At 41.0% G+C, this 25833-nt stretch overlaps 1 protein-coding gene across 2 annotated transcripts; it reads left to right on the top strand.

The window, feature by feature from the left end:
* Positions 1-14: 14 nt before the first annotated feature.
* Positions 15-25474, top strand: MEMO1 (mediator of cell motility 1). 2 transcript variants are annotated; one of them, XM_068676395.1, is made up of 10 exons: positions 112-224; positions 7569-7641; positions 10211-10292; positions 12208-12276; positions 14182-14294; positions 15623-15734; positions 16644-16786; positions 17963-18039; positions 23361-23465; positions 24769-25474. In XM_068676395.1, the coding sequence occupies exons 2-10, from the start codon at positions 7611-7613 to the stop codon at positions 24898-24900; spliced, it is 864 nt and encodes a 287-aa protein (XP_068532496.1). In that variant the 5' UTR covers positions 112-224; positions 7569-7610; the 3' UTR covers positions 24901-25474. The 2 variants fall into 2 exon arrangements, with proteins under 2 accessions (XP_068532495.1, XP_068532496.1); XM_068676394.1 differs by lacking the exon at positions 7569-7641 and having other exon boundaries at positions 15-224.
* Positions 25475-25833: the final 359 nt, after the last annotated feature.

The following is a 25833-nucleotide window of genomic DNA, read 5'->3' as shown; positions in this document are numbered from 1 at the left end:
CCGCCCGCCGCCCCCGGCCGCCTCCTCCTCCGCCCGCCGGGCCCGGGCCGCTCCGGGGGAGGACGGGGAGCAGCAGCGCCGCCGCCGCCGCTGCCGCCGCCGCCGCGGCCGGGCCCGTCCCCCTGCGCCTCCCCCGAGCACCATAGGCGGCTCCGGCAGCAAGATGTCCAACCGCGTGCTCTGCCGGGAGGCCAGCCACGCCGGCAGCTGGTACACAGCCTCAGGTACCGGGGGTTTGGGGGGGTTTAGGGGAAATTTGGGGGGTGTCGGGGCAGGGGCCGTGGAGCTGGGCGCTGCCAGCGCGCCTCAGGGCCAGGGGTCGGTGCCTGGCTGCAGGAGGCGCAGCCCGGCTCGGCACAGCCATGGGCGAGGTGCGAAGGGAAATAAAAGAACGAGGAATGAATGGGGAAGGGAAGCGAAGGAGCCCCCAGGGGTGCTCGTCCTGCTGCGGGAGGGGCCGGGCCGCCGGGGGTGGCTCCGCGGGCTGGAGGCAACAATGGAGGGGGCTGCGGGGCCTGGCGCTGCGAGCCGGGCTGTGCTGCTCCTCGCACTGCATCGCCACGGGGCTCCCAGCCGGCTGGAGAGGCAGGCAGCGCTCCGTACAGCAAGCAGACAAAGCCGTGCCAAAGGTGCATGTAAACGTATGCAAGGGTATATGAAACGCGAAGGCTTCGTGGTAGAACTTCCAAGCTCCTTTGTGCTATTTCCATCTTCGTTTATTCGTATGGCAGCTAAATGCCTTGCACAGTGGAACAGCTAAATGACCTTACATACACTTCTGTGTCTTTTTTGTACTGGACTTCATACCAAGATACTGCAAATGAAACAAGATCTTGAGTTTCTTCATAATTCATTTACAAAGCATAGGCACTGTGCTTTCTTCTTTTCTTTTTTTTTTTTTTTTTTCTTTCCCCATACTAATTCAGTGCCCAGCTCCGTGAGGCTGCCCCATGGTAAGTGTGCGTGACCTGTTTGGCCAGTACGACCTGTCTGCGATGGGGCAGCCAGAAGCACCTTGCTCTGGTTGCTTTTGGGCTGCCTTCTGGTTACTGCTCGTCAAGGAGGTGTGAGGTGGCTGCCCAGGCACCTCCGATGCAGGAAAACAGGAAAAAAAACAAAACACAATATTAAACTGAATCATGTTGTAACAAGTTCTGGTGACTGTACTTGTAATAAGGTAAATGGTAACTGTGGGGTGTGTGTGGTTGGGGTGGGTGGTTAACGTTGCATAGGCTGGAGCTTTGGGAGGTGTTATTTTCCTGTGTAGGGCTTTCCTTAAACAAGAAAACAGCTCTACAGGAAGAGACATCATAAAGCTATCACGTGCCATCAGCACAGGGTATGTGAGAGCAGGAGCCCTCCCCGCTCCGCGAGGGGACTGCCCGGTGTGTGCTGCTGGTGGACTCGTTTTTGAGGGCCGTTTAGGGAGGGTCCATAAAAACTGAAGAGGGAACAAAAGAGGACCAAGAGGGCATCTGTTCACCATAGACGTGATGTAGCATCCTGTATTTTAGCCCAACATGGGCTTGTTTCCTCAACTCTGCTGCCTGGGGAAAGTCTGCATTCTACCATGTGGTTTCAACCTACGTAGCTCCAGGGATGCAGCTGAGGCGGGGATTCGAGTTGGAGCTGTAATAGTTCTTGGGTGCATTCCTGTGATTCTCCAGGGACTATCTTGTCAAGTCTTCCTACCTACTCTCTTTGTGCTTACCATCTAGGCCCAGAAGTGATTTATGGGTTTTATATATAAACCAGTTAGCATTTAAGCTTCCCATTTGCAGCAAACTGTTCTATTTCTATAGAGCTGAGCTTGCTTACACAGGGCAAGCAGATGCTCTGGAAACCCTCATCCTGCTACATAGCTAAGATGACTGTATTAGCGTTCTCCGCCTGCCCAGAAGGGCAATAAGAAATGTGATTCCTGAAGCACGTGTTCAAAATCATTACATCTGAAAGCATTTTGAAGAGGCTGTGTGAGGATGACCTCAGTTACATGGCAGCTCATCCGGAGGTGCCTGGTACCCGAGGGTGGAACTTGAGGCATCACCCTGGACGTTTTGTTGGAGTCCTGGAGTGTTTTTTTCTTGTTGTTTCCTTGTAGAAGGGTTTACAAGAAATACTGTCCCTTGTCTTTAGAGGCTGATCGTTTTTGTGGGGCAGCAATTGCTTCTGCTGAAAGGAGGCTCTCGTTCCCCTTTCCATTTTCTCCAGCGATGGGATAGGCACTCTCGAGCTGTTCTGCACTGGAAAACATAAACATGCACTGTGCTCTAGTGAGAATACATCACCTAATTACATGATGCTAATAAACTTCTCGGAGCCAGTGAGACTGGCTGCGTAATTAAGCACACCCAGGCACATCTGCATGTTAGCATGTCATGACTTACTGCAAGTAAACAACTTGGTTACACGAGGGAAAGTGATGGCCCAGGTAGAAAGCACTCCCGACTTGTGTTCGTTGATGAAGTTGCTTTGCAGTGGTGGTATCGCTTGGCTTCCTGTGTGTTCTTCATCCAGAACGCCTTGTTGTAAGGGAGAACTTGCTTGGGAAGGTTCTGCAGTTGAGGATGTTGGCAGTCTTGGCTGAATTTTTCAGACCTTCTCTTGTAGAAAGAACTCTTGGTGTGGGGAAGTGCGTGTTGATGCTACAGCAGTCTGTGTAGCGTGTCAGTGGGCTTCAGATGTGGCCCTGCAGAGGTCAGCTCGGTCAGACAGATAGAGGTGCTGCTCCTCCTCCTCCTCCTCCGCAGCAGTGAGAATGGGAAGCTCTACAGGTAAGCTTCCAGACTGAAATAGTGATATGACTGTTGCCAATAGTAGGCTACTGGTCTAAATAACCTATTTTCTCACTTGCAGGCTTTGAGCCATGTGTCTGCTTTTGAAAAAAAGGTTTAAAATGGTTTGTGGCAGGCCACTGCTTCTCTGGCACAGCAACCTGGTATATGGCAGCTGCTGAAAACACTCTCAGAAATGAGAGAAGCATACTCTGGAAATGATCAACCTGTTGCACTGATCTCACATAGAATTTTTTCTTAAAATATCATCGCTCTGTGGTGAAAAATATTACACTGATTTATTTTTGGAAGAGAATCCTGCTGGGGTAATTCAACCACCTATCATCCAGACCTCTTGAGAAATTGATTTTGACCAGCAGGGGGAAGGAGAAGATTAAGGACAACATGAAACAAAAATGGTATCATTTCCCATGGCTTCAAATTCGGGACAGATGCATTCCTAGATACAAAAGGAGCAGCTAAAGTGTAACAGGCATGGCACGCTGTCCTGAATATGGGCTGTTTGCAGGATGGTGTGGATGTTCTCTCTCAGCTTACTCCTTCCTGCAAGTAGGTGCTGTAAGCATTGAGCCAGTTCTGTGTGGAACTGATCCACGCATTGAAGAAACAACAACAACTATTAGCGTGTGTGTATCCACCTCGCTTTTCTCCTTACTCCGTGCACAGCATGCCATCACAAGTGAGATATCACACGTTAGGGCACTTAATGTGCTTGGTTAAGTGCCCAAGGCAGCTGGCTTGCCTCACCTGCCTCCTGGAGGCGCTGACCAAGTGCTGTAGCGCTGCTTAATGGTGTTTGGGAAGTCCTGTCGCAGCCTTTCCCCGTCAGTGGCGTGCTGATACAGACAAACACCAAGGGTTTTAGCAAGCATTTGCAGATCACACAAGCAAAATCCAACTGAGTGTGTGAATAGCACTACTGCACGGGCTGAAATATGTCCTGGAAAACGAGTTTGTCGTTGGTATGGTTTATTTCTCTGATCTCTGTGACTAAGCCTTAGTGGTCAGAGGTGTGCTTTCTGGTAGCCTTTGACCTCAGAGAAAGTCAATTTCCATATGCTTATCGATGCAAACACCAGTTGTCAGAGTAATTGCTGTACTGGCTTGAAAGGCCGTTGCATTTACTGTCTTCCAGAGAGTTTGGTGTGATGAGCCAAGCCAGCGTTCTGTCTGCACACAGATCATGTTTGAAGAGAGGTTAAACCTCACAGTACTCATTACTGCTGCCTTGGCTTACGTGCCCCAGAGGAAGCTGAACGCACAATACACAGTAGGTATATAACACCTTCTGCCCTGGTACAGTTGCTGTCCTCTCAGCAGGCTTGCTGCCCACAATTTCAGGGTGAATGCTGCTGTTGGGATGTCTTCTGCTGACCCTCAGAGTTGCGGCATCCTACCTCAGCTCAGCGCAGAGGCGCTCCTTTGTAGAGTGTTGGGTCTGAGCCTACACAGATGCAGGAAGGGCGTTGAGGAAGATGGACACTGTTTCATGCAAGTTTTTTGGAAGTCCTTACCTCTGGTGTGCCAGGAGCCCTGGCACATTCCCACAAATTGGAATAACTCATCAAGGCTCATTCATAAACGTAATGTAGGAGTAATTCATCACCGTGATGTTTGTGAATGGTCTTGAATGGGTGGATCCAGAAAAATAAATACAAAATGCATGTGAGGGTCACTGAAATGAGAGGGAGCAGCGACCTGTTGTGAGAACTAGTGAAAGGAGCTTTGTGCAGGAGCAAGGTTGTTAATTCACTGATCACAAAATTGTAATGTTGTGATATTAGCTGGGGTGTTTCAAATACAGCCAAGCACAAGTGTTCTTACCTTGCAACAACGAACTGCACTGTCTTGCGAATATATAAATTATTTGCTTTGCAAGGTTAAATAATAAGCATTATGTTCTTCTCCACTTGGCCTTCTGTGTTTTTTTTTTTTTTTTTTTTTTGAAATCCTGTGGAAAGTGCGTCACTGCTTTATCTTTCACAAATTGATCAAGGAACACAACATTAATATGCAACTGTATTATTCAACATTGTATACTGCAAAAGTATACCAAAATAATTTAAAATTTCCGGGCTATTGTTTCTGGATGAGTCACTTAAATACACTTGGAAGCAAGACACTCCAAGTAAAGAATGTGGATTCAATTTTTGCAGTACAACTGAAAGTGAAAAAGAGCTTCACGTTTGGCGTGCTCCCAATGGTGTTAAACTAGGCCTGCAAGTATCACCTAGCGAATACTTTGACAAATTCAGATTGCATTTATCACCTAAGCATTTTCTCATTAGAGCCCAAATTGCTTTGATGGAGCTACAAAGCAGAAGGGCATTGGTTTGGATCTCGGAATGGCCTAACTGGGAAGGAAGGAAGGTATTTCATAAAGCTGTGGAGGTGCGTGTTGGCCGATGCTCATAGCGGATGGGAGGCAGTGTTTGACTTTATTTCCCAATAGCTTTCAGCAAAAGCAATTGAAGAGCTGGTGGAATACAGGAAAACTGGGACAGGCTAGTGGGAACTGCCACCAAAGCAGGTTTCAATGCTTTGTTACAGCTTAAGCTTTATTTTCCCTCATTCAAGCATTACCTGCTGTTTTATGTTCTTCTTGCAATGTGTGTAATAGGAGTTTGTGTAGCCTGAGTATAATCTTCACTTGTATCTTAATGTTTTCTTTTTCAGTTCTGTAGTTTGCGTAAGTAAGCTTCTGCTTTGCTTTTAGGCTGATAGCACTGTTTCATCAGCATTCAGGATTGGAAGAGCCTATATGGCAGCAGCAGAGAATGTGCTCATCAACAGGAATCTTTGAAAATCATTTTCTATTCCTGACAAATCCTAGTCTTTGTACATACAAAGCTTGCTCTTTATTCAAGGATTTGGCCTTTGTTGCAGTTTAGAAACTGCAACATTTTTTTTTTCGAGTTCTTTTTTTTTTTCAAGTGGGGCCTGTGTTCTGTAAAACTACCATTGTATTTTCTTCAGTTTTAACTATGATGATAAACTTGTTAGCCGTCTGTCATGTTTCAGATTGCAGTTTGCCTGCCAAGTCAATTAAATGTTATGTATTCCTCTTCAAAGTTGAGGAGCCAGCAGTTATGAAAGTAATTCCAGTGATGAAAGTAATGTGTGCTCGCCCCACGAGGTTTTGCTATTACTTACCTTGCTTTTTCTAACACCTCCCAATTCCGAAGACTTAACAAGTATATCTGCTGTGATACGTATTATAAATCCTTCTAAGCCGTAGACTTCCTCATCTATGGGTAAAGGTAAAGCAAAGATACAAGGACTAAGGTGCAGAAAAAACTGTTAGTTCCTGTAGAGTAGCAGATAATTAGATGAGGACCAGCTGGAAGTGTGTAAGCTGGGGACAGGCTCTGCATTTTGGTTATTCGCCATTTTCTGAAAACAAAGCACAGAACATTTAAAAAAAAAAAAAAAAGTCATTACTATCGTTGTGTTCCACCACTGCTTGCCTTGCTGCAAGTGCTGTGTACGTGCAGCTGAGAGATTCCGAGCAGGTTTCCCAGGTGCTGCTCAGAATTTTGGTTGAGCTTTATGCTCGTCCAACAAAAGCAGCGTTCACTGAGAACGATGGTTCAGAGCAAGCACCGCATCTGGCCCAGCAGCCTGGACAGGTTTTGCATTTCTCTGGCCACAGCAGCCACTGCTACCGAGCTTCCAGCGTGCTGCATTGCCACGTGGCACAGGAGCGCTTCAGTCTCATCCCACAAGGTGAGCTTGGCTGTGGGGAAGATGTGCTAGGTTGGCTTAGCCACAAAGCCTGTACTCTGACAGCTGTAAATTGAGGTGATGAACCGAAGTGCCTGACTGCCAGGTGTCTGATTCATTGGATAACGTTGGCGTGTATTTAACATGGAAGGATTCCTTCTTGCTTACTGCAGTGGATGATGCTGATTGTAAAAACAACGTCTTTTTGCCAGGAGATTTGTACAGAAGCTGTCTGTAGCTGTCTTCATAAATCTGTCTGGTGAAAACTTGGTCTGTACTTGCAATAATTCTTGATTTGGTGTAACTTCTGCTAGCTTCCTAAACAAAACAGGATGTGAAATATCCGCAGATAACTCAGCATTCTTTAGTTTACAAGCCTGTATTTATAGCTAATGTCATAGGATTGAAATCAGGTCACAATATTATGTTTCAGTGAAGCTTGTGTTTTGTTGCCTAATCTATCGTACATCAATGGAACCTCTTCTATTACAGCATTAATGCTGAAGCTGTAGCACAAATGCCAGTGCCTAAAAGTTGACTGAGCATGGAAGTTGCATCCATTTAAAGCTTTCTGTCCTACTAGCCTTAAAAAACAAACAAACAACAACAAACAAAAAACCCAGTAGTGCTCAATCTGCTGTTTTCCTCAAGCTGGGCTTTCCACCTACTGCTGAAGAGGCAGGGACCTCTCCTGTGTCCCACCGCTGCCGTAGTTTCAGTAGGCAGCACTATTCCTCCTCCCTGCTCCTCAGCTTAGGAGCTAACTACTTCACTTGTCTCAAGGACTGTTTGTAAAGGCTTTATTTTAGTTCAGCCTAAATCTGCACATGAACAAAACGTAGTGCTCTTCTTGAAGAAGCTCTTCATCTCCTTTAATGTAATTCCATATGGCAGAGCATACCTACTGTGGTGATGTGGGTTTGTTTATATTGTATAAATTTAATTAAAATATTTTGACTTATGCCTTAAGCACTGTCATGTTTGATAAATTAGAAGAAAAGCCTCTCCAAACACTTGAAGTTGATGCTACCAGTTGTTTTTTGTCCTTAGGTAATTTGGTAACAAGAAAATGCCAGTGTTAGGCTGTCCCTCATGAAGTATTTGCAAGAACAGGAAGCTGCAGGTAGGCTGGGAGCTCTTGGGTTGGGTTTAGCTAAAAAGTCACACAGATGTGTTGTACTCTCTGTGCTGCCTCTGGGTTACTCTTTTGGAGAAAGTAATCAAATCTCTTATTTCTGCTAACTTAAAAAAAAAAAAAAAAAACACTGAACAAAAAAGGCGTATCTGCTCATATGGGAACTTGCATTTGGGATCTAAAAAGGCACCATAAAGTTGCAGCAAAGGGGAAGAAATCTGAAAGCAGATTGATCTGGTCTTTAAGGAAATCCTGACAGAAGTTTCGTCCCTTGGGTTATACAGATAGGTTAGGTATTTTATTGCCTCTAGGAAAAAATGTTAATTTGTCAATCTGTCTGTACTCACAGACTAAGCAAGCCCTGGCATTGTGCTCTCCTACATGGCCTTACTCGGCTGTAACATCACAAGCTTGGAACACTCATGTGCAATTTTAGAAAATTACAGAAATTCTGCACTCGGTCTTTAAACTATTCACAGAGTTACCTGATTCGTCCTAAAGATAAATCGCCTTAACTGCTTTCTTCATCAAAAATAGCTGCTCGAGAAGGAGCAGAGGAAGCCACGTACCCTGCCTGGCTCAGGGAGTGTCCTGGGGCGCTCTGGGGCTGTCCCAAAGGTTCAGGCATTTCTGCACTTGGGCTGCCACCGGGCCTCTTTCAGGGAGAAGGGGGAAGATGGGGCAGTTGAAGTTTCTGGTTAATGGATATTTGGAAAAGTTGTCTCCCAAAGAGCTTTTTTCAGAAAGTACTAGTATGGATTTTGGGAGAATTAGAAAGTCATACTTTTTACAAAGTCATTAGTATCTTCCCTGTTAGCTGTATAACAACAGTGCTGCCTGGAGTAGAGTACTGCATTGTTAGTCTCCTAGTAGCTTGGAAAGAAGATGGAAATAGATCTATCTATTTTTCATTATCTTCCCTAACAGCTTCCATTTTCTAAGTTGTCTCTGTCCTTGTCTCCATTGCGTGTCTCTGCTGCTTGTAATTTCCCCAAGCAACAGGAGCAGTGGAACAAAATTGATGTTTTTTTTTATATTTTCACCATTTCACAAAGTTACTGCATTACAGCAGTGACAATGGCTACTCCATGCTGTTTTTTTGACCTGTGTATTGGGTTTATATGGTAAAGTTTTGGTAGCACAGGGCTGTAGGGGTGGCCTCTGTGAGAAGAGTCCAGCAGGTGCCCCCTGTTAGATAAGGGCCAGCTCCAAAAGGGACCTGCTGCTGGACAGGGCCGAGCCAATAAATGATGTTCATCATTCCACATCAAACCCTCATTCTCTGCAACCACAAAGGAGGGTCCCACCCTTCCCCATGAAATGGGGAAAACTTGATAGAAAAAAAAAATGGTGGCTTTGATTTCTTCCTCCCCTCCATCCCTCAGCTTCATCCCTGAGGAGTGACTGGCTGGCTCCTGCAGAAGCTGCTATCTCTGCTAAGTTCTGTGCAGCTATGGGCAGCTATTTAGACAGCTGTCAACTGGAGATCTGGTCAGTTTGGAACATGGCTGTGAAATAGTTTCAGGGATTTAATTTGATTTTTTTTTTTTTTTTCCTGGCAGTTGGTGGCCTTACACCTGCATGGGGAAGATGCATGTGGTGCACGGTGGAGGAAAAGCAGCTTACTGTGTCATAAATTACACACAAACTCTGCTGACATCCAGTTCTGCCAAAAGCAGAGTGAACTGAAAAAAGTGTATTTTTCTTCCCTCCTTGCTAATAATAGCCTGTAACAATAGCAGGTTAATGATTTTTACTTGGAGATTTTTTGTATTTTTCATGTTAAAGAAAGTTGTGCTGTACTTACCAGAGTTGCTTCTTCAGAAGTAGTTTATGTCAAAGCTTTCTTTGTAATGAAAAATACTAAAAATGTGCCTTGTAATGTTGTATTTCTAGAAGGCCTTTTTGTTCTCTGTTCAGCTAGCTGACAAATGATACTGCCATTTGTTGATGGACAGAATTTAGGAAACAAAATGTTGGATGCTGGGTTGACTGATTACCCAAGCTAATGTTGCCAGGAATATAGGTACTTGTAGTATATGTTGAGTGATCAGAAGTGGTTATGGAATTAGTATTAGCACGGTGTTTCCTCACTTTATCCACTTTGTCTGTCTGCTGTGCATTTACAGTTTTCCAGGTTACAGTATGTAAGCATGCCATCTTTCCATATTGGCTTCTCCTGGCAAATGTTGTCTCGACATTTTACTTCTGAATTTGGGGAATATGACTACCGGAAGAATAAATCATCTGTTAGCCTCCCTTTTGAGATCAGTAGGCACCCTTTCTAGATGTGCATCTATCCAGACAGCATGAAACAATGAGGATTTGTTATGGATGTGCAATAAATGATCTTCAAGGCCTAGGAGGTTGAAGCTTTTCTAGTATGAACTTTAACATTATGTGCATGTTGGTTTTTACCCTTTTTTTGTTCATTCTTAAGGTTGAAATATGGTGTTTGAGGTTTAAGATGACTTTAAATCTGTTGGACTGTATTTGTTAATTTTGGAGGTATTCTAGTTTTTTTTTATGGCTTCAGTATTTCCTTGTCTCTTTACAGGACCCCAGCTGAATGCACAACTAGAAGGCTGGCTTTCTCAAGTACAGTCCACAAAGAGACCTGCTAGAGCCATTATTGCACCGTAAGTTTGAACTTTATTTTTGGTGCATATGTATGCGTTGAGTTGTTAAACAGTTGCTTATTCAGAGTGATAGTTGAGAATGGGTGAAGACTTGCCTGTAACTGAAAAGAATGTTGTGCGGTTCCTAAATATTTCAAATCTGCAGTGGAAGTGGCATAAATCTATGCACGTTTTGGTATATGATTAATTTCCTCTTACAGGTGCTTGGAAGACATACTATTTCCCTAGTGACCCACTAAGACAGGTGGAATGGCAGCCTTAGATGACAGCTCTTTCAATGCGCTTGTAGTACAGAACTGCTATGCATGGTAAAAAAACAAAAAAGCAACAAAAAGAAGACAACTTTGCAAAGCTTATCAGCTGTAGTGAAACATTTTTCAGCAATCCAAAATGGCTTGCTTTTGTGTTGGAGTTTTTTTTTTAAAGTTTTTGTTTATTTTGGTCACAGGAGAAACAGGGACAGTCTGAATTATTTAGATGTCATTAAATTTAATTCTAGTAGTTGAGATGTATAGGAAAAGTATGTTGGTTATTCCAGTTCATTATGAGTAGGAAGGAAATGCTAGAAAAAGTACCTTAATTAACTTCCTGTTTTTCCTGTCGTAACACAGTGTTAACATAATGGCAGAACTATTCCTTACTAGTATTAAATCTGTGGAGGAAATTGTCCCAGGTCTGCCTTAGTCTGTCGTAGGAATATCTGTAAAGAGCCCTTTCAGCTGTGGGTTAGGTAACTTGGGTTCTTTTTCCAGAACTGCTGGATATCTTTCTATGGTCTTGCCACAGTGCTTCATTCACCCATGCCTTTCTTGTGAAGTGGGATAGAGCTAATAACGTTTTGTGAAAGACTTAAAAATTTTGCAACAGAGGCAGCCTTTCAGAAGGCTCTGTTGGCATTGTCAAATAATTTACCTCGCTGATGCACTTGATCTCAGTTGCTGTTTTTGTACCTAGTGTGTACAATAGTACTGTTCTGGAGTAAAATCCAGGAGTAATTTTGAGGATGACTTGCTCCAGGTATCACAGGTATGTATGTGAATGCACACGTACATACAAATACAAAATACTCCAGCAATGCCAGTGGGGAGTGTGCATCTTCAAACATTCTGCGTGTTCCAGGACTTGTAGCACACGTCACTTTCAGTGTCATTCTCTAAAAATGTTGTTTGGAAAGCTCAAGTTGAGCTGTTGCAAGGTGCTGCTGAGCGATCATGAGCTGTTTTCTACCACCTGGCCTGGAACCTTGGACAGTGGATGTTCTTTAAAGATCTGAAGTTTTGGATGTTGTGTTTGAAACAAGTAGTCAGAATAATTACAGGTGTTTCTGGAGCGGAGTTGTAACATGAGGCAAAATCTGTAGGTGAGAATGATAGGAAATAAGAGCATGTCCTGTTCTCTGCTGTAGAAGCTGCAGTGCTGCATTCCACTCCTTCCCATGTGCCTGTTTATTCTGTTGCTGAGGTGCTCTTCATTGACAAAACCGTTTCTGTACTCCCTTTACCTGCTGTAACATGTGGTTTGTTTTTGCCAGACCCTTCTGTCCTTATTCAGTCACCAGAGCATGGTCAGGAGAGCTTTCTCCAACAGCTGGCTGTTACCATGTCTTATGGCTGTGCTCTTAGGGTTCCCATGAGTTTCTGGTAGTATGTGGTTGGATAGTCTGCCCACTGGTATCTTTTACAATTAAGGATAGGTACTTTGATCAGGAAGCTGACATACCAATCACTGCCAGTTATTTAACAAATATATCCCATGTAGAAGACTGTAACGGTGCTTTCCAGCTCTTCCATGAATTGCTTTTTCGATCATTCTTGTTATTTTTAGTTGTTTGGGCATAAAGATATTAACATTTAACAATAGTTAAAACATCATATATGTTGTACAAAATGTTAACGCATTAAATATTGATTTGCAGCCATGCAGGATACACCTATTGTGGATCTTGTGCAGCCCATGCTTACAAACAAGTGGATCCTAATATTACGTAAGTATTGAATTTTTTCTTTAGAAAGCTTGAGATGATTCTTAATGCAATTCTTCTTGTTCTTTGTTTTTATACCTTGAAGTACTGATTTTTTTTATTCTTTTTAGTCTTTTATACATCTATTACTCCTTTTCCACCTTGTAAATGCTCAGTTTGATCGGATCTTACAAAAGAAAAAAATTTGCAGTATTTTTGAAGAAGAAAATATAAAGCGATATTTTCAAAAATTCTTCAGAATTGTTGACAACTACTTTGGAAGGGAGGGGCCAAAGGTGTTCTTCTAGCAAATAACACACAATTTACTTTGATGCTCCAATGCTTTTATAAAAGTCTGAGCCTTGTTTATTTAACTGGTTGCAGGGTGTCTTTGTTTCTCTTTTGTGGTTTGTTTGTTTGTTTTTGTGGGAGGTTTGTTTGTTTTTAAGTATAACAATATTTGATCACAATTCTGCATTGGTTTTTCAGTGCAGGATTATGGGCTGAATGCTACCAGGATTCTCTTCTGCTGTGGAGAAAAAGTGACCATTGTGTGTATATGATATTTGAAGTCAGTGAAAGTTATTTGTTGTAATAATTTAAAATGGACTTCTGTTACTAATAGTACCACAGTTTAAAAATCTCCAAATTAAAACAAAACAAAACCCCTCTGTAGTCTGTGCCTGCCTCTGAAAATACCAAGTCATTTATTCTAGAAATAATTAAAATTCTTACATATTTGGACTGCAACATTTCTTTAAAAATGTCTCCAGTATTTACTTGGAGCGTGTATTTGGCAGTGCTATCATAAAAGCTGTCTGTGTTTATCAGTTGTTTATGAGAAAACGTAGTACTCCCCAAAGACATTGTTTTGTATACATTCGAAGCTATTGTAAACAAAGTGAAGATAACTTACACTGTGACAGAGAACTGGTTTCTCTAAAGCTTTCAGACCGAGTTGCATTCCCCAGGTTCAGTGACACAGTGAGTTGACTGAACTTTCTGGATCGTTTGCTGGTTTACTGCTTTGAATGTTTAGAATTTGGCAGAGTATAATTAATCTTTCAGCCAAAGTTTTGAACACTTGAATTTTTTGTTTGTGTGAGCACTGTCAACAGCTTTAGTATTTTAATATTGATTGCTATAACATTCCACATGCAAGGGGAAAAAAAAATCTTTCCATGCATCCCATTGCTTTAGCTGAGTGCAGAAATAACATCTTAGGATCTTGATTTGGAAGAAGTTGAATTTCCTATAGATCTTCTCAAGTCTTGTGGCAGGAGAACTCTAACATCTAATCAAGAGCCTGGAACTGATGACTTGATGAAATGATACAATGATGATGATGGGTGAAAGCTTCCAGTATCAGCTAATGCTATGAAAGTGTGGGTCCAAATCCCTGTCGTTAAGGCAACAGCCTTTGGGAATAGCCTTACGTCAAGTTTTACCAAATCCCAATTTAAGCCAATCAAATAAGTGAAAGGCTCTATAAAGATGCTAAATCGATAATCCTCAGTTTGGAGGTACATGCTTGTAGTTGTTGACAGTGATGTGTAACTGCAAGTTGAGATGGTCCATGGCAAGAAACCAAAAATCAATTGTAAGGGGCTACAATTCAGCCTTCAAATGAGTCTTCTCAATGGCTAATGGATTAGTGCCCTCTGATCTGTAACCTGTGTAAGAGGCTTAAGGCTACGTGACACATTATTGAACTGATCTCAAATCATTTCTCAGATACTGAGCAAGGCTGGGTCATTGATTGATCCGTGGTCTCATGCACAGTAGAGACAAACTCTACCATTAACCACCGGGTAACTGCTGAAAGTATCACTTTGTACGTCAGCGTTTTTCTGAAATTTGTTGCTCTGAACCAGGTCTCTGTGCAATTGCTGTTGTCTAAATTCTGGGCTTTTTTGTTAATCGTTGTAGCCGAAAAATTTTCATTCTTGGGCCTTCCCATCACGTGCCCCTTTCCCGATGTGCACTTTCCAGTGTGGACATTTATAGAACACCTCTGTATGATCTCCGAATTGACCAAAAGAGTAAGTGCCTAATAAAGCTTACGTGTTGTAGACTGCTGAGGCTTTAGTACTAACCGTGGCAGTGCAGTGCTGAGGACCCTCGCATTGTTGGGCACGTCATGGCTTTTTTGTGGCATACAAATGTAAAACTTTTTACTCCAATGAAAGCTAACTTCTGGAAGATCCTGGTGGTTGCAGGCATCGCTATATTAAAATCTGAATGTGTCTTTTGCTCCTGCATGTAAAGAACTCTCAGTCTCTGCTTATCTTTCCCGTTATGAGTGTGCGCCTGATGGCAAATGATCTTTAAAAAGGATCTCAATTAAAAAGTGTTACATTTGAGTAATAGCCCCCTACACACCTCTTCAACCGTTCTGTACAGTATTCTGTCTGCAAAGAAGATAGCACTTGAGTTGGTTCGAGTTTATTTCTACTGATGGAACAACAAGCTAGCTGTGTTTGGATGCTCTTTTGCACGTGACTTTCAAAGTAGTGAAATACTTAGAGAACTAAAACCTTTAGTCCATGAAACACCAATCTTTCAGACTAAGCTTAGAACTGCAATGAAGATGATCTTGATGTTTTAATATTCATGTATTTCAAGGCATACTTAAATAATACACTAGCGTTTTCGGTAGAGCTAATTAGCCAAATTTGTGTTGCTATTTCATTATGGCTGTGATGAATCAAGCTAGTTCAGGCTTTCTGCACAGTGCCTGCAGACATTACCGTAGGTAACAAATGTTTCAGTTTTTGTAGAACTTCTTCATGGAATGGAGAACAAAGCAGACGTCAAACTGTTCAGCAAGTGGACTGTTCTCCAATGCAGAGATCACTCTGTTTGCATTTCACCAAGTGCACTTCAGAGGAAGAAAGATAACCTATAGGTGTGGATTACTTAGTCAGTTTTTGCTGTCTCTAGACCTCATAGTTCAGTTAATGGTAAATTTGATTAAAGAGCAATATGTCCAGCAATGACTCAGCTAATCAACTCTTTTTGAAACATTATGATGTAGTATGGGAAAATAAGAATTCAATGATTAGACCCATGCATGCGTATCTTCAAATGGTTTATTCTGCTGGTTAGATTTTGTATCATAACTGAAAATCTTTCTGTATACTAACTAGGCCACTGATTTAACACACTTATTTGTGAATTGAGTAAGCTATGTCTGTGTCTCTGACTTTAATGTAATTTTAATCCGAAACTGATTAAAAAAACCCAAGTGGTTTATGTTGACAACTCTTGGAGGCAGGTAACTTGATTTAATGGACTTGGTTTTGATAATGATGCACTGTATTTTGCTTTTATGTTTGGAGGTAAAAATAACTATTTTGATTCATTTCAGTTTATGGAGAATTGTGGAAGACTGGAATGTTTGAGCGTATGTCTCTACAGACAGATGAAGATGAACACAGTATTGAAATGCATTTGCCTTATACTGCTAAAGCCATGGAAAGGTACTAGGGCTAATTACTACTTGTCCAAGAGTGAGCGCTAGGCGCATTAAACTGCAGTTGAAACATTGAAGGTACAGTAGGAAGAACTAATACCCTTTATAGGGATTTTCTTACTGCAGTCCCTCATCTCCCAGTAAAAAATTTGGGGAGGAAGGCTTAGAGGTGAAGACTTGTTGCAGTAATAGAAACTGTGAGTGGAACAAACTCCTGAATAATGAAATTGGAACACCCGTTATTAAAGAGTTTATACGTTTATATTGATTTAATAGAGTTAGTATTTGACATTCTTACAGGACTCTTCCTGAATAGCTGAGTTTTTTGCCTTTTTGCAAGGCATTTCTGAAAATTTTAAATAGTTATGGGTGTTCCCTGTGCAAGTTTAAATTTGTTTGGATCATTGACATCAGGGGTCTGTCTACAACTGCTATTTCAGATGAGTACTTCAGAAAAAAATATGATTATTAAAAGTAGTGTTTTTTTGTCAATCTTTTCATTTCCTGTCTTATTTTACTTTTCCTCTATGGCATTTTATATTTCTGCTGGAGTATCAATATATATCTGGCTGCCATTTTGAGCATTTTCACAGCTCTTGGAAAATACCCAACATTTGTGCAGCGCTTACAGAGAGAATTTCATTCCTTATTAATTAGTTCCACTGCATCTTTTTTTTTTTTTTTGACCTGGTGTTTTCACCTTGCAGCAAAAATAGATGCTGTTTTGGGGAGGGAGTTGTTTTGTGAAATTGAAGTAGTTTGAGGCTTTAAAACAACTTCATAGTCTGATTTTATCAAATTATTTCTATTTTTAGTTCAGTAGTGTCCTTGTAAGTCATTCTGCCATGTGTTAACAAGCCCTAAAAAACCTTAAGATGCCAGTTAAATTACAACCTTTTTTTCTTTTGCTTGTAAGCCATAAGGATGAGTTTACTATTATTCCTGTGTTGGTCGGAGCACTGAGTGAGACAAAAGAGCAGGAATTTGGAAAACTCTTCAGTAAATACCTAGCTGATCCTAGTAACCTCTTTGTGGTTTCTTCTGACTTTTGCCATTGGGGTAAGTTTCGCATCTCTCCATTATAGTAGTACGATAAATATTGTGTATTTCTTTTTAAAGAATATCTTTTGTAAAAAGTATTTTAATTCCTTGTAAATGTAGCTTTGAAACGTAAGCACCTTTGTAAAGCTTAAAAAAAAAAAAAGTCTTTTTAGATTTGGAACAATAGATTAAAAAATAATGTAACATCTTTTCAGTATAGTGGAGGAAAGAAGTGGTGAAGGTGTATGGTTTATAAGCATCTCTTCACTGTTGGAATAAAATGTATCTGAAGTTTCTTGCTTTTTTTTTTTTTTTTTACCCTTAAGCATCTCAATGGAATTTGCAAAGCTAACTAGGTAAAAAGTCGCTAGACATGGCAACATCCCCCTTTGCTGGAAATAAGTTTTGTATATTTTATTGCTGGGTAAGATAGCAAATGGAGTATTTCTGCCAGTTCACCAGAGTTACCCCAGTTCATCTTGGTGGCAGAACTTCAAAAGCCTTGACTTCTGTCCTTCTGCTTTAATGCTTTGTTTTCCTTATAAGTGTGACAATAACTGGAAAAGGATCTGCTTCAGAAACATATGTTTGATATTACACAACAGACCTTCTTCTCTTTTTTTCATGGTCATCTTTGGTCATCTTATGTAATTAAGTTCATGTTTTACTCATCTTTGAACTGTGGAATAGCTGGAGCTATATAAGAATGACCTGTGCTCTGTTGTGGCTAACAAACCATCTAGAACTGTTAATTGAATTGTCATGAACTTCTTCCTTTAACCTTTATTTACAGTGGGTATTCTTGTGCAAACACAAGTAGCTTGACTCCAGAGTTTTCTTTTGCCTAAAGAGGGATAGTTTAAAAATAAAATAAAATGCTGCTTTACTTGTTAATTTATAGAATTGGAGTCCAAGGCATTAACAGGCAATTAATAAGTGGTACTGCAGTGTCATTTCTACATAGCAGGTTTTTCTTTTCAAGTACAGCTGCCCTTCCCATGTAGTTCTTTTACTTCAGTTCTGGGCTGCTGCTTGGATGATTGCCCTAGAATTTCCTCAGTGGAGCTAAAAAGTATGAAATAAATGAGGATTACTACTTACAGATGTTATAGTTTCAATTACTTTGTAAGTACTAGGGAGTGTTTTAGCTACAATTTTTCCCTTTTTTATTTTATACATGATTTTTGTTTCAAGGTCAGAGGTTCCGTTACAGTTACTATGATGAATCCCAAGGAGAAATTTATAGATCCATTGAGCACCTAGATAAAATGGTAAGTTTTCAGATTTGGTGGAACTAACTAACAAATTTCTCCTGTACTTGACATTACTTTGAACACTTTAGAAATTTCTCTAACAAAGTATTGCAGATTAGTGATTTTCATGAAATGTTTACTTTTCCTTTGCTTACCAGAGAAAGAACTTAGCTGTTGTTTTTAGCTAATATCTTCTGTTTTACTGAGTGTGCACAGTCTGTTGTGGGTATAATCTAGTAAACATCACTTGAGAATAAATGCATGTTCACCTACTTGAAATCCACTAGTGTAACTGAATTTCTGTCCATACACCTTCTTGTGTTTATGGGAAGCAATGAAACTTATTGAGTATTGTGGTAGTTCAGACTTGATAGCTGTGATAACTGTATATGGAAAGAGCACTGTCATTATGTCAGTGGTTTCAGCATCGCTCATTTTGAAGAGGGCAGTCTGTAGTGGATTGTGCTCGTTAGGAAAATGGAAGTCCCTGTTTCCTTGGGAGCAGTCTTAACCCTCCCCCCCCTTCTACGCTGTAGTAGGTGGTGGGGAAGAGTACTAGGCTGTACTTTGTTCCAGGTTTGGCAGAGGGCTGGAGGGAATGCTAAGTGCACAAAAGAGCATGATGCCAATTTTGTTGCATTTTCTTTGCAATCAATCACAGGAGCCAAGGATTTTTTTTAAAATGAAAAAACAATTGTTAATTTTCAAAACTATATTTAAACTACAGAAGAGAAGCAATTCTCCTGGAAACAAATGGCTTTAAAATTCAACTAAAAATATCAGATCATTTCTGTAACTTTTGTAAATCTCTTGGAAGAGACAGCTGTTGTTATTTAGGGCATGTTTTTTATTATCTCCTCCTCTTCATGCCCCCCTCTCCCCTCCACTTGTCTTGAAGGAATAAAATAATAAGTCTGTTGGAGAAATCTCTGGATTTTTTTTGCTTTCTGTATCCGTATTAACATCTTCAGTTTTCACCACTCATTGCTGGAATGGAAACAGAATAAAATTTGCCTTTGTTCTACTTCCGCCAATTCTAATAATTCCCATTCTCAGTTGAGAGGTTTCTCTCTGTTATGAGGACGAGTGTTTTTGTGGAGTCCCAGAATTTGCAGCTCTGTTTGTTTTGTAGGAGAGCAGATTAAGGTGCATTAGCAAACATTGGTTTTCTCTTGCTAATTTCTGCACTGAAAGCTTGTAGGAGGACTGGACTTTGGCATTTAATTACTCTTGGTGAATACATTGCTTTGTGCTAAATCTTACCTTTTGTAGTTACTCAGCCAACAGGAAATGACACTTTTTGTAACACTGCTGAAAATGATGCCGACTGTACGTGGTTTACTAACTCTAAAAGTACTTTTTTTCAGTCTCAAAACTAAACATGCTGCATGGCAATACGCTGTTTTTTCCCCTGGGGGCTAATACCACGCATATGTGGACATATGATTCCACATCCAAATTCCGTGCAGAGCAGGTTAGGCTTGTGAGTTTCGGAGGTTTCTTTCTAGCAGTATTATGTGATCATTGGGACATCGGGCACAATGCCACAAAGATCTCCCTGTAATGTTCTGCCAGAGGAGTTCATTCAATTTTACGTGTTTTGCTCAGCTACCTCCTCTTTCCTTAGATGAATGTTAAATTTTTCTGATGTGATTTGGCGTGCTAAAGAGACTCAATTGTTATAACCACCAGGCTTCTCCAAAGAGAAAGTAATGTAAATCCCCTTATTAGGGGACAACAGTCTCTTACTTACTTAGACCAGACCTTAAGTGTGTGTGAGATTTTCCTAGCTAGTGCATAAGCAACGCGAAATGTTCTGGGCATTGAAGATTTAGTAATCTATTACCACCGTGAGGAATTTCATTTACTTTATTTTATTTAGAGCCCTTAGACTCAAGCATAAAATATGCGGAGTACTAAATACTGCTGGGGAAGCATCAGCTTCTCCGTGGCAACTCCTACTGCGAGCTCGCCGTTGCCCTGGAGGTGCCTCAGTGCACCCTGCAGCCTGACCACAGCCAGGGTACGTGTCCTCCTGATTAACGGGGGGGCCTTGGGGAGGAATCCTCAAATGAAGAGCTGCAGTGAGGCAGCTGATGCACAACACTCTTTGTAAATCACAGCCTGATACTGTCAACTTCTTACAGAAGAGCTGGGGAGTATTCCCTAATAGATCACTGAAGAGTAATTATGCATTGATTATGGCTAGCCAGAAAATGCAGACTGTGTGCTTCAATCCGCTCTGCCAGGTTGCTCATTTTCTATCTAGCTGTGAAACCTTCCACCTCGATCAATTCAATGGGAGGTTTTTCTTTCCCTGAGTACTGAGAGGGGAAGGGACATGGGGGAGGATAAGGCAAAGAGCTGTGCAGAAGCAGTGCGCAGCCTCGCTGCTTTTGAGGTGGCTCCAACTAAATGCTGAACTCGAGAGGTTTCTGCGGTGCTGCTCCGGTGTGTTAGCACCTCCCGTGGTGCTTCAGCCCAGGAGGAAATTTTAGCTTGGGCATAATCCAAGACAGTGAGTTTGTGCCTTCCGTTCTTTACTGTGTCCAGCCAGTGAGCTTCCTTTTGCTTGTTCATCTCCTGGTCCCAGTGATTCATACGTGCAAGGGGAGTTGGACTGACTGGTGCTGAACATAAGTTTATTCCCAGTTCCGTAGGTGTGCTACTACTAGTTTTTTGGTATTTAAGTATGAAGAAGCAGCTGAGGTATCTGGTTGCAAACTTGAACTTCTACCACCCTTTGACTGGTTTATAGTGTAAAATAAGCCTGTGAGGGGTGTCTCTAGAGTTTTTGTGAACTGGTAGATACTTGGTCCTGGAGGGATCATTTTGTAGACTGTAAGGGCTTTTAATGATATGATATGCAGTACGCTAGGGTATTGCAGATGCCACTTATAATGTCTGGGTAACTGAGCTGTGCTATTGCTGTGGGGTGCCATAATAACCAGATGATAAGCTACAGAGCTGTGCGATAGTTTGCATCTTTATCATGTGATTTTTTTGTCACGTATTTTAATACAGCTGAACATGATTCAGAACAGTTACATTGAATGCTGGTAATTTCTGACTAGCTTCATACTTTTTCCGGAATAAACAAAACACAACCTGACAGAAATATTCCCTTCGTCCTCAAAGTCATTTTAGACTGAGAAACAACCTGGGGAATCTTTGCTTCTTTGCCAGAATTCAAAAATTTTAAATATACGTTAGTTCAGTACAGCTGAATGCTGACAGGGTAATACCACTTTCCTATGGCTTTTCTTAAATCCGTGGTATATGGAGTTCAGATGATATTTGCTGGGATGAACTGTGTTGTAGCTCTAAATGTTTTGCAGTGCTGATCTGTGCATTGAAATAAGCTTACAAGGCATTCTGACAAATCCATGGCCATTCACTTGAGGCAAATGCTCAAATGCAAGTGCACGGTGTGTTCTGATGACTTACAGCTATAATATACGCCCCTCAATTGAGCAGCCATTCTTCTTTGTTTAAAAAGCCACAGGAGTGTTTACTAATGGATAAAATATGTCCTTACGAGCTGCTCAGTATCTGACGAAGTGCCTTATGCATGTTTGCTCCCACTTGAGAATACAGATAAGATTTTGGGTCTGCTTTCTCTAGCTGTATATTGCCATGTGCTGTTTACAAACAAGTGGAAGGTTCAAAGACATGTTTCTTAAACGTCTTACAAATGCGATGATGTCTGTGTAATCACTGCTGGTCAGAGAATAGCTACCTGTGTTTTTTGGCAATCGTTCAGGTTCTGTAGGTCTGGACTGAGTAACAGCTGTAGTTACCAGCCAGGGGCCCAAACACCCTGTCCACGACCCTGGAAGAACTGAACTCTTGCCAGCAGTTGGTCAGCATAGCTCGGTTTTATTTCTTCGATAAAATCGATCTCTTTATGAAATCATCTGATGTCTGTTTTTATTTAAAGCTACACAGAGGTGGTGGTTATGGTTGCTGTTACCTAATCCTCCCTGACTCTCTGGGGAAGCTCTAGCTCCTCCGTGCTAAGCTGAGATCCAGCCTGAATAATTGGCGTCTCTGCCAGATCAGCCGACGCCCTTGCAGAGTATTTGAGAGGTTTCACTCCTGAGGTGGAGACTTCAGACAGACTGACTGCTTCAGGATTTCTCCTTTTCTCACCTACACTTCCCTAAAAGCAGGGGAAGGGGTTGGGACAATCAGAGAAAGAGAAGCCTTTGGAGAAATTCCCTCTGATCTTGCTTTCTAATATTAGACTTCCTATTGTTCCCATGCAAAGTGTATTTTTTATGGTCTCTGAGGAAAACCTCTGTTTCTTAACTACATGCAAGAGGCATAGCTGTCTGTTGTACCGAATTAGTAAGTGTCTGGGGCTCATTTACCTGGTGAAGGGGATTAATCATCTTCAGAGGGAGGAAAAACAGCAGAGAATGGAGGCTAATAAAGCTAAAATAGCAAAGCCATGATGAAACCCAGACAATAATTAAGTTAGACCTGCTTTAAACTACTTTAATCGTATTTGCTTTGCTAGATGGGGATAGAGCAAGAATAGTCTGTATCTGCCAGTTGCAGGTTTCTTTTTGCCTTTTGAGAATGCAAATGTTTGTATGTGTGGAAAGCTTTATTTTGTACCAAAGTGTTGGCTTCGACAGTATAACTAACTGTGGGATCATGGGTCTCACTAAGATGGAAAAAAAGCCCGTCTAGGTGCGACGGCCTCATGGAACGTGGGGGCATCGTCTCCTGGCTCATAGGGTTCTGTTGTGCACCATTGTGGTTAGAAATGTTCTGCATCTGCTTTTCATGCTCCGAGCAGACGACCAGCCTGTGCACAGGTCAACTGCCTTGAATGCTTGATGTGTCCAGGGTACGTGTGTATTGATGGTTTGTCAAGGGTGTTTGGATATCTGTAAGTCTGAGGCAAGTGCTCTGTAAAGATCCCTGTTAATAGGGAGAAGAGATGGAGGAAAGCTTCCTTCTGCATTGCTCTTTTTGTAAACTTGATATTGGAGTGCAAAATCCTATGAAAGCAGGGCATCTGTGGAGGTGGGGGTCATCTAGTCTGCGGGAGGAGCTTTTTTTAACATCAGCTTCATTGATGTCTACAAGGATAGCTTCACAGATCTTCGGATCATTGACAGCTTTGGAAGAGTTCCTGCACTTTTTGCTTGTTAGGAGATGGCAACATGAAGACTACAAGCTAGACTCTCACACACTGAGATTCCCTTGATACCCTTGTTAGAACATAGAGGGTTTTTACTTCTCAAGTGCTTTATGTTGTCATAAGTAGGTGATGCATGAACACCTGCTTATGTGTGAAGTAATCACGGCTATCAATTCTTTTTCAGGGTATGAACATTATAGAGCAACTAGATCCTGTATCTTTTAGCAATTACTTGAAGAAATACCATAATACAATATGTGGAAGACATCCTATTGGCGTATTATTAAATGTAAGTAATTTTTGATGTGTTCCAAAGTACAACTTCTAGCAAAATATTTGCATTTGTTTTAAATGTAATATTGCTGGAGTATTCCTTAGCCCTAAAGTGGCAAGCATTGAATTAATTTATTTTTCCCCAAGTGTTCTCAGTTTGGTTTCTAATTTCCTCGTCTTGCACATAGGCAAACGCTCTTACAAGGGCAAAGGTTTTCAGTTGCCTGAGGGAGATGAGGTACCGCGTTCGTTTTGAATTTCAGTGCAATAATCATTCACTTTCTCTTGGCACTTAAAACAAAATCCATCTCCATGAAGTAGTACATACTGTTATGAACCAATACTTACAAACAGACTTTATGTATGTATTTGTTCAGTATTGCTGTTAGCTAGCTATCATAGATGCCTTGTGATGTGTGACAGTATTTTTGAGTTTCTACAAATATGATGAGAAATTGCCTCTAAGTATGAGTGCAGTGCACTGTTAATCTGAAGTAATTGCCATAAATTTATGAGTAAAGTGGTACTTTCTAGCTACCATATTCTGCTCTGGTGATGCAGTGCAGGCATAAACCTGCCTTAACTTAGTTGTTTAAATTGGGTCACAGTTGCTTTACTTATGGAGTGCTGCAGATTCATCATATTGCTTGAGTGAATCTCTACTATATTTTTAATGTCATTTAAGTCTAAAACATGAGGCATGTTAACCTTTTTATGGGGGAAAACTTAATTCACTGGAAATGTATGAACATTATCAAGAGGAATCTTTTAAAGTGAGCCCTCTAAAAGTTTATATGAGCAATACCAATATTGGGGATGCATGTACCAAAATTCAGTACTATGGCTGAACGCTACATAAATACCCAATTCTTAACCTCAAATAATGATTAGTTAGGCAATTAATCTCAGCTGAACTGTTGGTTTCTTTCAGTTTTCACACTTAATATACTTGATACATTCTTTTTCCTTAACGGAAAAAAAGCTATTGAAGAAGTGTTAATAGTGGTGTTTTTTTCTGGTTATGCCTGTTTCTGTGTAAATTCCCCAGAGATCCTCTGGAAACCATGCTTTTAGTTCTGTTTTGAACAATTGTTTGGTATAGCTTAATATAGCTCCATGGATATACCTAGTGTGGTGTGGGGAGCATTGGTGGATGAAACAGCACAGAAATGGCTTAGTTCCACAAGTTACTCAGAGGTTCTTGTTTTATTAAGGGAGTGTGAAGGAATTCCCAGGGGGGTAGTGGGAGGACTGAGATCTAGAAAATGTCATGAAATATTTCACTGATCCTTTTTTTTTTTTTTTTTAACTCTCCTCAGGCTATCAATGAGCTCCAGAAGAATGGAATGAATATGAGCTTTTCATTTTTGAATTATGCTCAGTCAAGCCAGTGTCGAAACTGGCAAGACAGCTCAGTGAGTTACGCAGCTGGAGCACTTATGGTCCACTGAACCTCTGAATGCTCAGGGATGGCACCTGCACACACTCTGTATACGGGGTCCCAGCCTAGCCCTTACAAAGATACAGTCCCTGGTCTTTGGGTATACTGAAACCTCAAACTAATAGAACTTTCTTCTTTTCTAGTAGGTGTAGTCCTTCCTTAGTTTCAACTCATTTAAAAATGCTTTCTTGTTTAGGACAATGGAAGGAAGGCTGGTATCAAAACATTGTGGGTTGTTCTTTTTTTTTTTTTTTTTTTTTTTTTAAAAAAAAAAAAGGTAATGGCTCTGAAGGTATGGCGGCAGACAGTCCTTAAAAATGCAACATGTAAAGCATTTACCATATCCTAAATTTGCACTCTTTGCAGACCTGTGCACATGTACTCAGCTTTCAGAATAGTTTTGCAAGTTGTAAATGGAAAAAGGGGTGGAAGCTTTTTAATAAAAGAAAAAAGGAAAACAATGCATTTATAAATGATCCTGTATTAGAATATAATAAAACTCCAGTATAGTCAGTTACTACCCGTGATGTACAACAGATATCTTCTATTTTAGTTGCTAATAAAGGGCTACACAAACCAAAAAAGTCTGATTTAAACTTATTGCTTTGTGTTCTGTATGTGGCTGCTTGTCATTAACATCCTGTATCCTCAGTTCCTAGGCTTGATAACTCAGGCATTCCGTAAAGTGCTTTAGAATGTATTTGATATTCAACATGTGGTATGACTGCTTCATTTAAAGATTTCTTATCTTAAACCTGCACTATGAGTTCAGCTATGCAAAAGGTTTTTAAAATTCTTTTGTATATTCTAATTTTGATTTACAGTATTATCTATAAAATATTATCTTTTAGTATGTGATACACTTCTGTATCAGAAATGCTCTCAATGATTCTTACGCTCAGTTTGGTTATTGAAGGGGAATGGATGCAGTATTTTTGTTCAA

This window comes from Anas acuta, chromosome 3 (assembly GCF_963932015.1).
Source record: "Anas acuta chromosome 3, bAnaAcu1.1, whole genome shotgun sequence".
Lineage (NCBI taxonomy): Eukaryota > Metazoa > Chordata > Aves > Anseriformes > Anatidae > Anas > Anas acuta.
The sequence above is the reverse complement of the archived record's forward strand: the minus strand, read 5'-3'. Positions and strand labels throughout refer to the sequence as shown.

Excerpts from the sequence above, each read along its gene's own strand:
- MEMO1 (XM_068676394.1), top strand. The coding sequence starts at position 164 with ATGTCCAACCGCGTGCTCTGCCGGGAGGCCAGCCACGCCGGCAGCTGG. Across the intron at positions 10,293-12,207 it reads GCTAGAGCCATTATTGCACC|CCATGCAGGATACACCTATT; the intron begins GTAAGTTTGAAC and ends ATTGATTTGCAG. Across the intron at positions 14,295-15,622 it reads TCTCCGAATTGACCAAAAGA|TTTATGGAGAATTGTGGAAG; the intron begins GTAAGTGCCTAA and ends GATTCATTTCAG.